The following is a 12,870-nucleotide window of genomic DNA, read 5'->3' as shown; positions in this document are numbered from 1 at the left end:
GTATTTTTTTTAAAATTAGAATTAAAGTTTTTACTGAAAATACTGCAGAGTAAAATAGGGGACAGAGATGTTTTACATTACATTTGTGGAAGTTTGACGATTAGCATGAGGATCCCCTATAACTGGACTGGATGTTAAAGACATCTTACTTGGGTTCTTTTTTTTTTTTCCTGTTTTATCACAGGGGTTTCTAGCTCCTGGAGAAATTGATCCCTTAAATAGGAGATTTTCAACTGCTTTTAAACCTGATGTGGTGGTGCAAAGTGAGTGATTTCATTTTTGATTCATTGTGGCAAAAAAATGGGCTAAAGGTGGTTATACCCCCTCAAGAAAGAAAGGCAGAATTAAAAATAAATAAATAAAAAAGCTCCGACTAATGAAGTGAAGGAGGAGGGGCAGGTCACTATTCAGTGCTACACTGCTGGGCATACTCAATGTTTCTTAATCAGTGCATGGCATGTGGATACTCTGGTGAATGATATCTGAGTCAGAGAAACTGAGAGAGTGGGTTTTTTTATCATGCTTGCTTTTTTCATGTGGAGGCGCTTACTGCAATTTATTACTGTTTTTAAAGCTCTTTCGTTAACAATTTAAGATTGAATTTGCCAGATTCCCAGCCCCTGCATCCACTTCCTGGGGAAAAGGCAGGTCTGGGCATGCTCTGGGATGATGACGAGGGCAGATCTGACAGGAAGCTGAGAAGACAGCGTGCCAGTCACTCTGAAGCTCTGTGCGTTTCCCCCAAGGAACCAAGTGTGGTGGGGGCAGGAGAGCTCAGGACCATCCTAATGACTTCCTAATGGGGGAATCCCCGAACCCAGTCACTTATTGGAGGTTGTGGATGAACTAGCTAGTAGAAGGCAGGCAGGCTGCTGCTTAAGTATGTCCAAGAGAGGCAGGGACAGAGACTTTATCTCCTGAGCATCCCCAGTACCACTGCCAGGAACCTGCTCCTTTCCTCAGTGGGACTGGCAGCCAGAAAGGTGAAATTAGGAGAATGTAGCAGATACCTGGCAGCAGTGTGATGATGATCAAGGGATAAAAGCTCTTCCACTGCCCATCTGTGCAGCCCTTGAGAAGCAGTCAGGAGCCTGGATTGTCAGGAGCAGCCTTCAACCCTCCTTCCTCCCAGCCACTTGTGACACTAGCTGCCATCTGTCCAGTTTATCTCGGCAAATACCACAGAGCCTGTGGTTTACAGCTGTAGCTGTCCCCCAGAACTATCTATGGGATTGTTGCACAGATCCTGCATGCACATCCAAACTGGCACCTTAGGGGAGGAGTGTTCTCTTACTGGTGATGGTATCTCCTTCTGGGACTGTTTCTGTTTCTTTAGAGGAAATTTTATAGTGTTCACTTCCAGTACAGATATTCATGGTTGCAAATTTAAAATTCACTTTTTGTCAATATTCATGAATGCAATAGTATTAACTAGCAAGTCTGTGCTAGATTGTTAGATCCCGACCCAGCAAACTGACACATATTGGCAAAACCCCATGCAGAGCATTTTGCAAGATCAGGGCCTTAGATTGTAAATTCCTTGGGTTAGGGTCTTCCTCTGTAATTGTACAGCACCTATCACAACAGGGCTCTGATCTATAGAAATAATAAATAGCGTTCATAGCCTCTGTATCTCACTGACACAGATAAATTGGCTTACTACAGTGTCTTACAGTGACATCTTCTGGGGAGGAGGGAAGCTGAGAAATCTGGGGAAATAAAGTGCCAAATGCTGTTCTGCACATTCTTGCACCCCCAGTGGTATAACTGGGGTTGGCAAATCAAGAAAGACTCAGGCCTTCAGCATTTTTAGACACCCACATTGTGGGTAAATAGCTATGATGGGTGATGTCAGAATAAAGGAGAATGATTCTGGTTAAAATAATTCAGCTATTCTTTTCTGTTCTACAGTAACTGTCTTGGCAGAATCAAATGAAATTAAGGAACTCTTGAGACACCATGGAATCAGTGTTCAGAGCATTGCAGACATCTATCCAATCCGAGTGCAGCCGGCACGTATCCTGAGTCACCTTTATGCCAAGCTTGGTAGGTGCTGGAATTTAGACGTGTATGGTGGTGGTTGTGAAACCTAATTTATTTTTCTTTTCCACTTCCCCTGCCCCCATTTCTTTCTTTTTATTTATCAGGGGGTAGCTGTGTTAGTCTGTATCCACAAAAAGAACAAAGAGTCCTGTGGCACCTTAAAGACTAACAGATTTATTTGGGCATAAGCTTTTGTGGGTAAAAAACCCCACTTCTTCAGGCACTGGACTCCTCGTTTCTTTTTATTTGTTTGCTTCCAGAATCATTTTAACTTTTTATTTGTTGCGTGCATGTGGTGGTGAAATATACACCATATGCATGCAATATGTAAAGTAAAGTAAAAACTAGTAATGAATATACTAATATGAATTGATTCTTCAGGTAAGGGATCTATTAGAAGAATATGTTCGCTTTGTGAGCTGGCGGCCAGTGTAGTAGTTTCTGTATGCTCTGTTCCAGTGGAGTTTCACAGATTGTCAGAAGGTGGTTCTCTGCAGAGGCTAATTCTAGACACAGGCTGGGTTTTTGGAAAGAGCCTGAAGTTATGCATCTAAATCCCCTTGAACTTCAACCTTGGGCTCCTTTGACACTCCCTTCCAGAGGAGATTGGGGGCTTTGTAAAGCGTAATACATACACACAAACACATATTTCACCTGATTCAAACCGCTCACAGATTTGCTTGGTATCATCATGGACATTATTCTTCAATGTTAAGTCCTGTATGAGAGTGGATCATGAATGGCAAATCCTCTCCATCACTGGCAGGGAAATTCACAGTGGGCAGTATTCAATGCCACTCTTTCGGTATTCCCATTGGGAATCCGGCTTATAGGTAGTTTGTGAGGAAACCTCAGGTGTTGTTCAGTGGCCCAGATAAACAGCCCACAATTCAGATGCTCATCTCAAGATGTTGGGCCTTGAGCAGAGATTTAAATAAACCTTGTAAAGTATATATTTTACATGAAGAAATCACCCACACTGCTTAGGAGGCAAAAAAAAGGCAGGGAGGGATAAAATTAATTCTCATCTCTATCTGCAGGCAGTTGAGTAGGCTAACTTGAAGCGTTGTGTTGTTGTTGTTGTTTTAACAATGACTGCTTTGTCAGCAATTGTAGATTATTCTCCCTCCGTGATGTGATCTACCCCCTGCTCAGCGGAAGGGGAATCACATACTATTTTGGCACCATCGGCTCCTTCCTGACTTGTAGAGAGCTCACTCTGGGGATGGGGTCTGCAGGGAAGGGAAGGTCAAGTCTGTAATGGGTTTAATGAGACATGCATCACTCCAACCCCATGATCTTTGGGAAAGCCAAAATGAAAAATGTAATACAGCTGAAGGTCCACTTTGCTCTCCAGAAACCCCTTTCATGGGAGCCCTTAGACCAGGGGTACGTGACAGTTGAGGATCCCCTCTAGTGGAGCCAGGTTATCTGAGAGCTGCATGTTGAGAGCTCTGTGAAGATGGTTCTGGCCTCCTGGTGATCCCTCCTTCCAGCTCCCTCCCCTCCCGAGGATTTGAAGATCTGAGTTCAGAACCTGCTGGTTCATTCTGCAGTGGCGATCCCTCCCATCATGGGGGCGGTTTGGAAAACGCATGGGGGTTATGTTTGCCTGCTGCAGAGTCCAAAGAGTTTAAAGATACAAAAGGGACTTCAGCTTGGTCCCTTGGCTAGAATGAAGAATAATACCCTCTCTGATGTCACTGCACATGGTGGGCCAGATGAAGGGAAGAGTGGCCATGTGTATCCCTCTGCAGTCATGGGACCACTGTGCCAGAATAGGGATTCATTCCAGCTGGAGGGTGGGGTGGGTCTATAGGGCTGAGCTGGCGCTCAGATGCTAGGTAGCAGTTGTGGGTGGCTTGTGTCACTGCTCCCCACTCTGGTGGTCTTTCTGCTGCTAGGGGCCTCACACCCAGATGCTTGCACGAGTTGGACTCCTGAAGTGAATCTGGCCCAGTGGATTTAATAATTTTTATTTCCTTCTCAAGAATGTATTTAATTGTCTAGCAGGTAGATCTGTTGAAACTGGAAAACTTTTTAGGTGACATAAGGCTTCTGTAGAATGATTGAAGTGGGTGGAGTCCTCCTCTGTGTGGGCAATGTAATCTGCTGCATACAGTAGAAACAGTATCTTTTCCCGAGGCAGAATTTAAGGGCTTAATCCTGCAAGGTACTGAGCACTTGCAACTCTCATGGCTTCAGAGAGAACCTTGCAGGGTCAAGCTCATAGAGTAGCTGGGATTTGCTTTTTCCTAAAGACGACAGATGTGCTTTGGTTGTATTTGTGTCTGACCCAGCCCAAAAACAAAGTGCTATGTGCAGTACTGGAAGGGCAGAGGACACAGCTGTGAGGGGGAGGGGTCTCTTCAGTTCAGTGGTTCAATGCAGAGGAGAAGAATTAAAATTGTTATAATAAAGACAGGGATTGCCTGCTACTTGTGATGTTTGATACGGCATGAGGTTTTCTCCATTTTTTGTGAACATACCTCATTTCGTTTGGAGTGCTGCCTGTCATTCACTGTAGATGGATTTATTTGACTTGCTGACAAATCAGTGTTTGTTTATGAATATCTTTTGTTGTTTTCCTGTAAAAATCTATGTGGCATTTTACCCCTGTGAACATTTGGCTAGCCAGCATCAGCTTGGAATGCCAGCTAGAGCTTCATAGCTTTACTGGATGAGCTGAATTCTTGTTCGATCTCTGTCTTTGTCATACTCTTTTTAGGGCTTGTGTTCCTTTTTGTTCAGATTTTAAAAGAAATTGAAGCATCTTCTCCTCCATGTGTACATCTGTATATCTTCCTCATTGGAATGTGACTGATTTCTTTGTTGTTTTTTGTAAATACAGACTCTTTAGTGCAAAGAATTGTTACGCAGAAATAATTTGAAAAAGGAAAACATAGTTGAAACCAAGAACATCAGTGTCACATTTGCATGTGCTATAACATTCTTATCTTCTCATGGATCCATCACCTTTTTAAAAAAAATTCTAGCGCTTCAGATGCTTTACAGTGAAATATGGCAAGTGCGGTAATCTATTGAGAGCCAGATTTCAGAGTTCAGGTCATGTATTCAGTGGGAGCTGCTGGTTGCTGAGTACTTTTGCAGATCTAGCCCTGAGGTCTTATAGGGGCTGATCCAAAACCCACTGAAGTCCATGGGAGACTTTCCACTGATTTTAGAGGGCCTTTGAATCAGGCTCCTAAAGAATCAGAATTGTGGTGTTATAGGATCAGATCCTATGATAGTGGGTGCGTAGAAAACTTTTAAGATTGGTGCTAACACCACAGCAGGTGGAGATATTCTCTAATTGTGTTTATTGTACATAACAGGTGTCCCTGACTGAAGATTTGATGTTCACATTTAACAGAAAATTATGTACAGTAACTCCTCACTTAAAGTCGTCCTGGTTAACGTTGTTTTGTTGCTGATCAGTTAGGGAACATGCTCGTTTAAAGTTGTGCAGTGCTCCCTTACAATGTTGTTTGGCAGCCGCCTGCTTTGTCCACTGCTTGCAGGAAGAGCAGCCCATTGCAGCTAGCTGTTGGGGGCTTGGAACCAGGGTGGACCGGCAGCACCCTATCAGCTCCCTGCTCCCCTAAGTTCCCTGTGCAGCAGCCACCCATCAGGCTATCAATTGCCGGCAGTTCAGCTGTCCCTCCCCCCACTGCCATGTGCTGCTCCTGCCCTCTGCCTTGGAGCTGCTCTCCAGAACCTCCTACTTGCTGTGTGGGTGGGGGAAGAGGGCTAATGTCAGGGTGTCCCCCTCCCTCTTGCTCCTGCACCCCGCTTACACCATCTCCATAGAGCAGGGATACACACGACAGAGCTCAGGACGAAGGGAGCTTCCTGGCAGCAGCTGTGGTCTCAGCTTGCTGATTAACTTAACAAGGCAGTGTACTTAAGAGTGGGTCAGTGTACTTAAAGGGGAAATGCGAATCTCTCACACGCACACACACAGTCTCTCTGTCTCCCATGCTGTCTCCCCTCCCTCCGTTCCTGCTGCCTTGTAGAGTGTGAGGCTACATTAACAACGAGTTAACCCTTGAGGGCTCAGCGAATTGCTAGTTCATCATTTAGCAGAAAGGCGTTCCCTGGGAAATATATATATATATATATATATATATATATATATAGTCTTTTGTCAGGCAAAAAAAAAAAATTCCCTGGAGCCTGACCCCTCTATTTACATTAATTCTTATGGGGAAATTGGATTCACTTAACATTGTTTCGCTTAAAGTCTCATTTTTCAGGAATATAACTACAACGTTAAGTGAGGAGTTACTGTAATAGGATTTAAATACTTGTAGATACTTGGAGAAGAAAAGAAGAAAAAAATATTAAATTAGATCTTTTTTATTTTTACAGGCCGAAACAAGAACATGAACCTGAGTGGCCGGCCTTACCGACATATTGGTGTGCTTGGAACATCCAAACTGTACATGATACGGAATCAAATATTTACTTTTACCCCTCAGGTGAGCATGTTAAACTAATAGGAAAACTTCCATGGACCTAATATCTAGTGATTCTCTTTGTGACTCCACTCTAGGTCCAGCAGGACTGATAAAGCGGCTGTACTTTGCTTTGCTCTTTTATAGAAGTTGGATGCCAGCCAAATAGTAATGCCGATACAGCCCTTTCTGTCTCTAAGCAGAGCCCAGCTCCTATAGGCTTATGATCCAGTGAAGAGCACACTAGATCAATAGTACAAAATCACTGCCCTCACCACAATTCTGGCTGCTAAAAAAAAAAAAAAAAAAAAAAAGGAATGGGAGAGAGAGAAATAGTTTATCTGAAGAGCTGATCACTTAATAAATCTTTCTACTAATTACTTCAGTTGAAAGTGTAGTTCCAGTTTATCATGTCAAGAATTATAAACCTCCAGGAGCATGGAATCTGATCTGTGCATTATATCCTCACCATGGCCAGCAGTGCTACAGAAAGGAAATCTATTCTTTCTGTTTTCTCTTAAAAGTCCTTCTGAATATATGTTTGGAAGAAAAATCCTGTATTTTAGAAGAAATGGTCCTTTTTGTCCATTTAATAAAATATTCCATATTTCTAAGTACAGCCTTATTATAGATTGCTGTAATTCATCCCTGGAAAATTGTGCTTGCCCCAGAGCTCATAATGAGAGTCCTGAGAGGATATAAAATTTGGATCTGCATCCATCCACGATCTGCAAAAATGGTCTGTGAATAATCACATCCGCAGATATAAAGCGGATAACCGTGGATTTGCAGTGCTCTACTCATAATTTCTTTTTCATGGACAAATGAAATATCATTTCTTTCATTATCACCAGTCTGTATGGTAAAGGATAGGAAAGTAGATTTTATACTTGGGCTAGTAAATTTTCATTGTAGTACCATGCAAGGCCAGGTTAATTAGAGCTGTTTCCTTTTCAGCCTAGCAATGTCTGTAGGGCTTTTATAAATGACTTAAGGAATGAAAATGAAAAAAGAAAACTGAAAGAATACAAGCACTGGTAAAAACTTAACGTATATGTTTTCTGCTCTCCAGTTTACTGATCAGCACCACTTCTACCTGGCTCTAGACAATCGGATGATTGTGGAGATGCTCAAAACAGAGCTGGCTTACCTCACCTCTTGCTGGAGGATGACTGGAAGACCAACCCTCACTTTTCCCATCACCCACACCATGCTCAGTAAATTTGATTTTGTCTCTGAGACTATCCCAGGCATAGATGATTATTGTGGAGGAGTAGGAGGGTGAATTTGAGAACAGGAAGATTGCATGTCTATCATTATTTTCTCTGAATTTTAAATGTTAAGAACACAGGTTTGACTTCTTCAGGCTTGTGCCATATTTGAATGGCGACATGATGATTTATAAGGAATTATAAGGGTTTTTTACCCCTCCTCTCTATCCTTGCGTCTCCCCACTGTACCTGTCCTGTTTCTGTCTAAGGAACACTTAATAGAAATTCTATTTGAAACTTGTTATCAATGCTTTTGAATAAGTTAGAGTGGTGTGCTGCCTTTATGTGGCCTGTGTCTTGAACCTATGCCTAGTTTTCATTGAAGAGGACAGCTAGTCAGTCTACTTGCTGGCCATATTTACCCTTTAATAAAATGTTCCTAAACACTAAAACTAGTCCCCACATAAGCTAAGGACTCAGTCACACACAGCTGTGTAAACACAATTGGGATCCTAATCAGTGACTCGATATCCATTTTAAAATCAAAACTGTTTTGGTTACTTACAAGAAAACTGATCATGTTAAAATGGTCAAGTGATTTAAAATATTAAATAGGCATTTGTTCCCAAACTAAATAAAACTTTCATGTTTCTTTCTAGTTGATGATGGCTCTGACATTGATCCAGTAGTGCTTGCAACCATAAGAAAATTAGAGGATGGGTATTTTGGAGGGGCAAGGTAATGTCACTGTCCAAAAGCAATTATTCTACTGTTTCTTTGAAGTAAGTCCCATTTAACACCTCCCCCCCCCCCATTTTGAAGATCTGAGTGGTTGATAGGCCTTGTGCTAGCCCTTTCCATAGGGGTGAATTTCAATCTGAATTGTTACATGGGAATTAGTCACTATTTGGATCTACAAATAACAGCAATGTAAAGTTCTTAGCAGAACTCAGGCCTACAGATCTAACATCCATCATTTTTATTAACAGATTGTTCTTTTGAGAAGGCTTGAAATTAAATCTTAATTAAGCATCAATATTGGATGTTGGGGATTTGTGGGTTTTCAGAAACATGGTATAAAAAACAATTATCTTCATTAAAATACTTATCACATTTTTGAAATTAAAGGTGCATTATATAGGTGTATGTATGAATATGTGTGTACACTTCTCCCCCCCCCTTCCCATTAGGTTATAAATAAAAATAATGTTATATGATGCTTATTTGTTTACTATTTCCACACTAGTTTTCTACTAAACTTCCAACTATTGGCATCTCTCTGAGCCTTAAATCAGCTTTACATCCTACCTGCGTCTTTTAATTTTTGTCAGAGGAGGCTGAACCCATGGTCTCAGTGGTGCTGAATCCTTTTCCATTAAACAAGTAGCATTCTATGGGAATTAGTTCCTGCTCCAAAAAGATAAAATTCTCTCTCTTACTATATGTAGGTACAGCTCCTTGCACAATGGGGCTGTGACCTTATTTGGGCCTCTAGGAACTAGTATAATACAAATAAATAATAATAGCTACAACAGCATCCACCAGATCTGTGATTATTTACTGGGCACATTTATTGTTTTGTTTCTTTCCTGGTACCAATTATTGCCTAATTACCAAATGTGGATGCGACAGTGGACCTGGTTGGATTTTGAAGGGGTTTCCAGTGTTGTCTAACGAAGCAAAATCCAATATAAAGATGTTAATTCTTTCTTACATGCTTTCATGTTTGCAGGGTAAAGCTAGGCAAACTGTCAGATTTTCTTACCACCTCGTTCTACACACATCTGAGCTTCCTAGATCCAGACTGTGACGGAAAGCTATTTGATGATTCTAATGATGGCTGTGATAGTCCTGAAAGTGGATATGAATTAGAAGGCTATCCAGATGATTTCTGTGACAAAGGTAACAATCTTTAACTTGGAAGTATTGTGTGTCCTGTTGTTATAATTAACTCCTAAGTTTACTATAATACCTAATTTAGAGGAGAGAAAAAAGATCTTTATTTTCACTGTTGACTTTATGTGTATTTGACAGTTGATGGTCAGTTGCTCTGTGTCTCCGGCACTAGTACAGTGACAATACTCATGTATTTCTTTGGGAGGGAAGTTCATGTGCAAGTTCTTCCCCAGCCCTCATAAGAGGGTGTTTACCAGTAATAGCAGCAGCAAAACTGACAGTGAACTTAGGTATGTGCATGAACATGTGTCGTAGCGTTGCTCTATGGCCCAGCCAAAAGACCCTTCTAAACATGAGCTGGAGAACCACCTCCCCTGCTTTTGTTTTGTTTTGTTTTTGCTTTTAAGGAAAAAATCCAGGAAATACTACTTAAAAGGAGAAACCTATTAGAAACACAGGATTTTTTTTTCCAAGTTCAATTAAAAAAAAAATCCAGTTGAAAGTGTCCCTTCGCTATGTAGTCTCTCGTCTTTTTTGCCTTTCTGTTATTTTTCAGTGGAAAAAAGATAATTGTGCCTCTAAAAGGAAGCACATGTAAATATTTCCAGTCACTTCTTTGAATAAGCCTTTTCTATCTGTCTCTCTCTCCAGAAAGCCAAGATGAGCTGGACCAGTATATAAACGATATGCTGCAAAGCACAGCGCTTAAGTGCTACCTGCCTCCAACTTCAAAGAATGCTAATCAACCTCATGTGTTCAGTGCTGTTCACTCCATGCGAGAGATACTGTTAATAATGGCCAAGGCAAAGGGTTTGGATGTTCCATGTATGTTTTCTCTGATTTTTAATTCTTACTGGATGATAAATATGATAAATGTAAATAACAGAATTTGATGATTGATGACACAAGTAAATTGCAGTTGCTAGAAAGTAACAAAGTAGTGTGTTACTCTGTTTTCAGTGTGATTGCTTCATTATTCCCACAAGTATCAGGGGGTAACCGTGTTAGTCTGTATCCACAAAAACAACAAGGAGTCCGGTGGCACCTTAAAGACTAACATGTATTTGGACATAAGCTTTCATGGGTAAAAACCTCACTTCTTCAGATGCATGGATAAATATTACAGATGCAGGTGTAAATATACTGACACATGATGAGAAGGGAGTTACCTGACAAGTGGAGAACCAGTGTTGACAGGGCCAATTCGATCAGGATGGATGTAGTCTGCTCCCAATAAGAGATGAGGAGGGGTCAATTCCAGGAGAGGCAAAGCTGCTTTTGTAATGAGTCAGCCACTCCCAGTCCCTATTCAAGCCCAAATTAATGGTGGTAAATTTGCAAATGAATTTTAGTTCTGCTGTTTCTCTTTGAAGTCTGTTTCTGAAGCTTTTTTATTCAAGTATAGCTACTTTTAAATCTGTTACAGAATGTCCAGGAAGATTGAAGTGTTCTCCTACTGGCTTTTGTATGTTACCATTCCTGATGTCCGATTTGTGTCCATTTATTGTTTTACGTAGGGACTGTCTGGTTTGGCCAATGTACGTGGCAGAGGGGCTTTGCTGGCACATGATGGCATATATATAACGTTAGTAGACGTGCAGGTGAATGAGCCTCTGATGGTGTCGCTAGAGTAGATATGGGGACAGAGTAAGCAACAAGGTTTGCTACAGGGATTGGTTCCTGGGTTAGTGTTTCTGTGGAGTGGTGTGTAGTTGCTGGTGAGTACTTGCTTCAGGTTGGGGGGCTGTCTGTAAGCGAGGACTGGCCTGCCTCCCAAGGTCTGGGAGAGTGAGGGATCATTTTCCAGGATAGGTTGTAGATCGTTGAAAATGTGCTGGAGAGGTTTTAGCTGGGGGCTGTACGTGATGGCCAGTGGTGTTCTGTTATTTTCCTTGTTGGGCCTGTCCCGTAGTAGGTGATTTCTGGGTACCCATCTCCCTCTGTCAATCTGTTACCTCGCTTCCCCAGGTGGGTATTGTAGTTTTAAGAATGCTTGATAAAGATCTTATAGGTGTTTGTCTCTGTCTGAGGGATTGGAGCAAATGTGGTTGTATCTTAGGGCTTGGCTGTAGACAATGGATCATGTGATGTATCCTGGATGGAAGCTGGAGGCATGTAGGTCAGTAGGTTCCTGGTATAGGGTGGTGTTTATGTGACCATCACTTATTTGCACTGTAGTGTCCAGGAAGTGGATCTCTTGTGTGGACTGGTCCAGGCTGAGGATGATGGTGGGATGGAAATTGTTGAAATCATGGTGGAATTCCTCAAGGGCTTCTTTTCCATTGGCCCAGATGATGAAGATGTCATCAATGTAGCGCAAGTAGAGTAGGGGCATTAGGGGACAAGAGCTGAGGAAGCGTTGTTCTAAGTCAGCCATAAAAATGTTGGCATGCTGTGGGGCCATGTGGGTACCCATAGCAGTCCCACTGACTTACTCCCACAGTCCTATGTCATTTCATGGTAACTGCAATTAACATGCCACAGAACTTAAACATTTAATCCAAATGACAATATGAAATCTGTTGCAACTAGACCGATTTATTTTGTACTCATATTTGCAGGTGTTGTTTTTGAGTGGAACTCCAGTTACAAAAAACAGATAAAGACATGGGAAGTGGGATACCACAATGTGATTGGATGTATTGTGGTTTTTTACGTTTGTGATATTTTAAAATGGACTGAACACTTTTGTTTTTAGTAAGGACATTGGGAAATGAAACATCTTTAACACTAGAAATTGCCAGTTGATCTACATAAACTCCAGAATTACAAGAATAAATAGAAAAAAGGACTGGATTATAAACAATAATGGATAGATTGAAGGGCTATTAGATAATTTACCAGCTAAACGCATCTGTAAATAGACGTGTAACATATATGGAAATCCAGTATCCGTTGAAATTAATGGAAAGACTCCACTGGATCTTGGATCAGGCCCTATATAAATAATATATATTAATATTGTACAAACCTGTTATCCTTATCCCCCATCCTTCACAAATAGCCTGTCCTGGGGCTATAATAAAAACAATGTGAAATTAACCAGGTGTTTGTCCAATCACTTTGCTTCTGTTATCCCACTCTCTTTGTTTTCACCTGTCTTTTGTCATTTTAGGTCCCAATCAAGGAAAGCACATCCTTAACTTTAAGCATATGAGTTGTGTTTCTTGCCTTAGTTGGACTATTCTTGTTCTTAAGGTTTATCAGACACTTAAGTGTTGTGCTAGATTGCATCATTAGACTGTAAGATTTTTGGCACATAG

General features: G+C 41.3%; 1 protein-coding gene across 19 annotated transcripts in view; it reads left to right on the top strand.

Moving 5' to 3' along the window:
- Nucleotides 1-12,870, top strand: part of PHKA2 (phosphorylase kinase regulatory subunit alpha 2) — a 71,720-nt gene that overhangs the window by 25,399 nt on the left and 33,451 nt on the right. For all 19 annotated transcript variants that reach the window (XR_006287861.1, XR_006287862.1, XM_043537943.1 and 16 more), the window contains exons 14-20: nucleotides 185-263; nucleotides 1,912-2,046; nucleotides 6,415-6,524; nucleotides 7,573-7,717; nucleotides 8,371-8,449; nucleotides 9,444-9,613; nucleotides 10,259-10,432. Coding sequence is in view for 17 of the 19 variants with exons in the window: in XM_043537943.1 (XP_043393878.1) it covers nucleotides 185-263; nucleotides 1,912-2,046; nucleotides 6,415-6,524; nucleotides 7,573-7,717; nucleotides 8,371-8,449; nucleotides 9,444-9,613; nucleotides 10,259-10,432 (892 nt within the window). In the remaining 2 variants the exon portion in view is untranslated. The remainder of the gene's footprint in view (nucleotides 1-184; nucleotides 264-1,911; nucleotides 2,047-6,414; nucleotides 6,525-7,572; nucleotides 7,718-8,370; nucleotides 8,450-9,443; nucleotides 9,614-10,258; nucleotides 10,433-12,870) is intronic.

This window comes from Chelonia mydas, chromosome 1, assembly GCF_015237465.2.
Source record: "Chelonia mydas isolate rCheMyd1 chromosome 1, rCheMyd1.pri.v2, whole genome shotgun sequence".
Lineage (NCBI taxonomy): Eukaryota > Metazoa > Chordata > Testudines > Cheloniidae > Chelonia > Chelonia mydas.
Note: the sequence above shows the minus strand (reverse complement) of the source record. Positions and strands in the feature narration are given on the sequence as shown.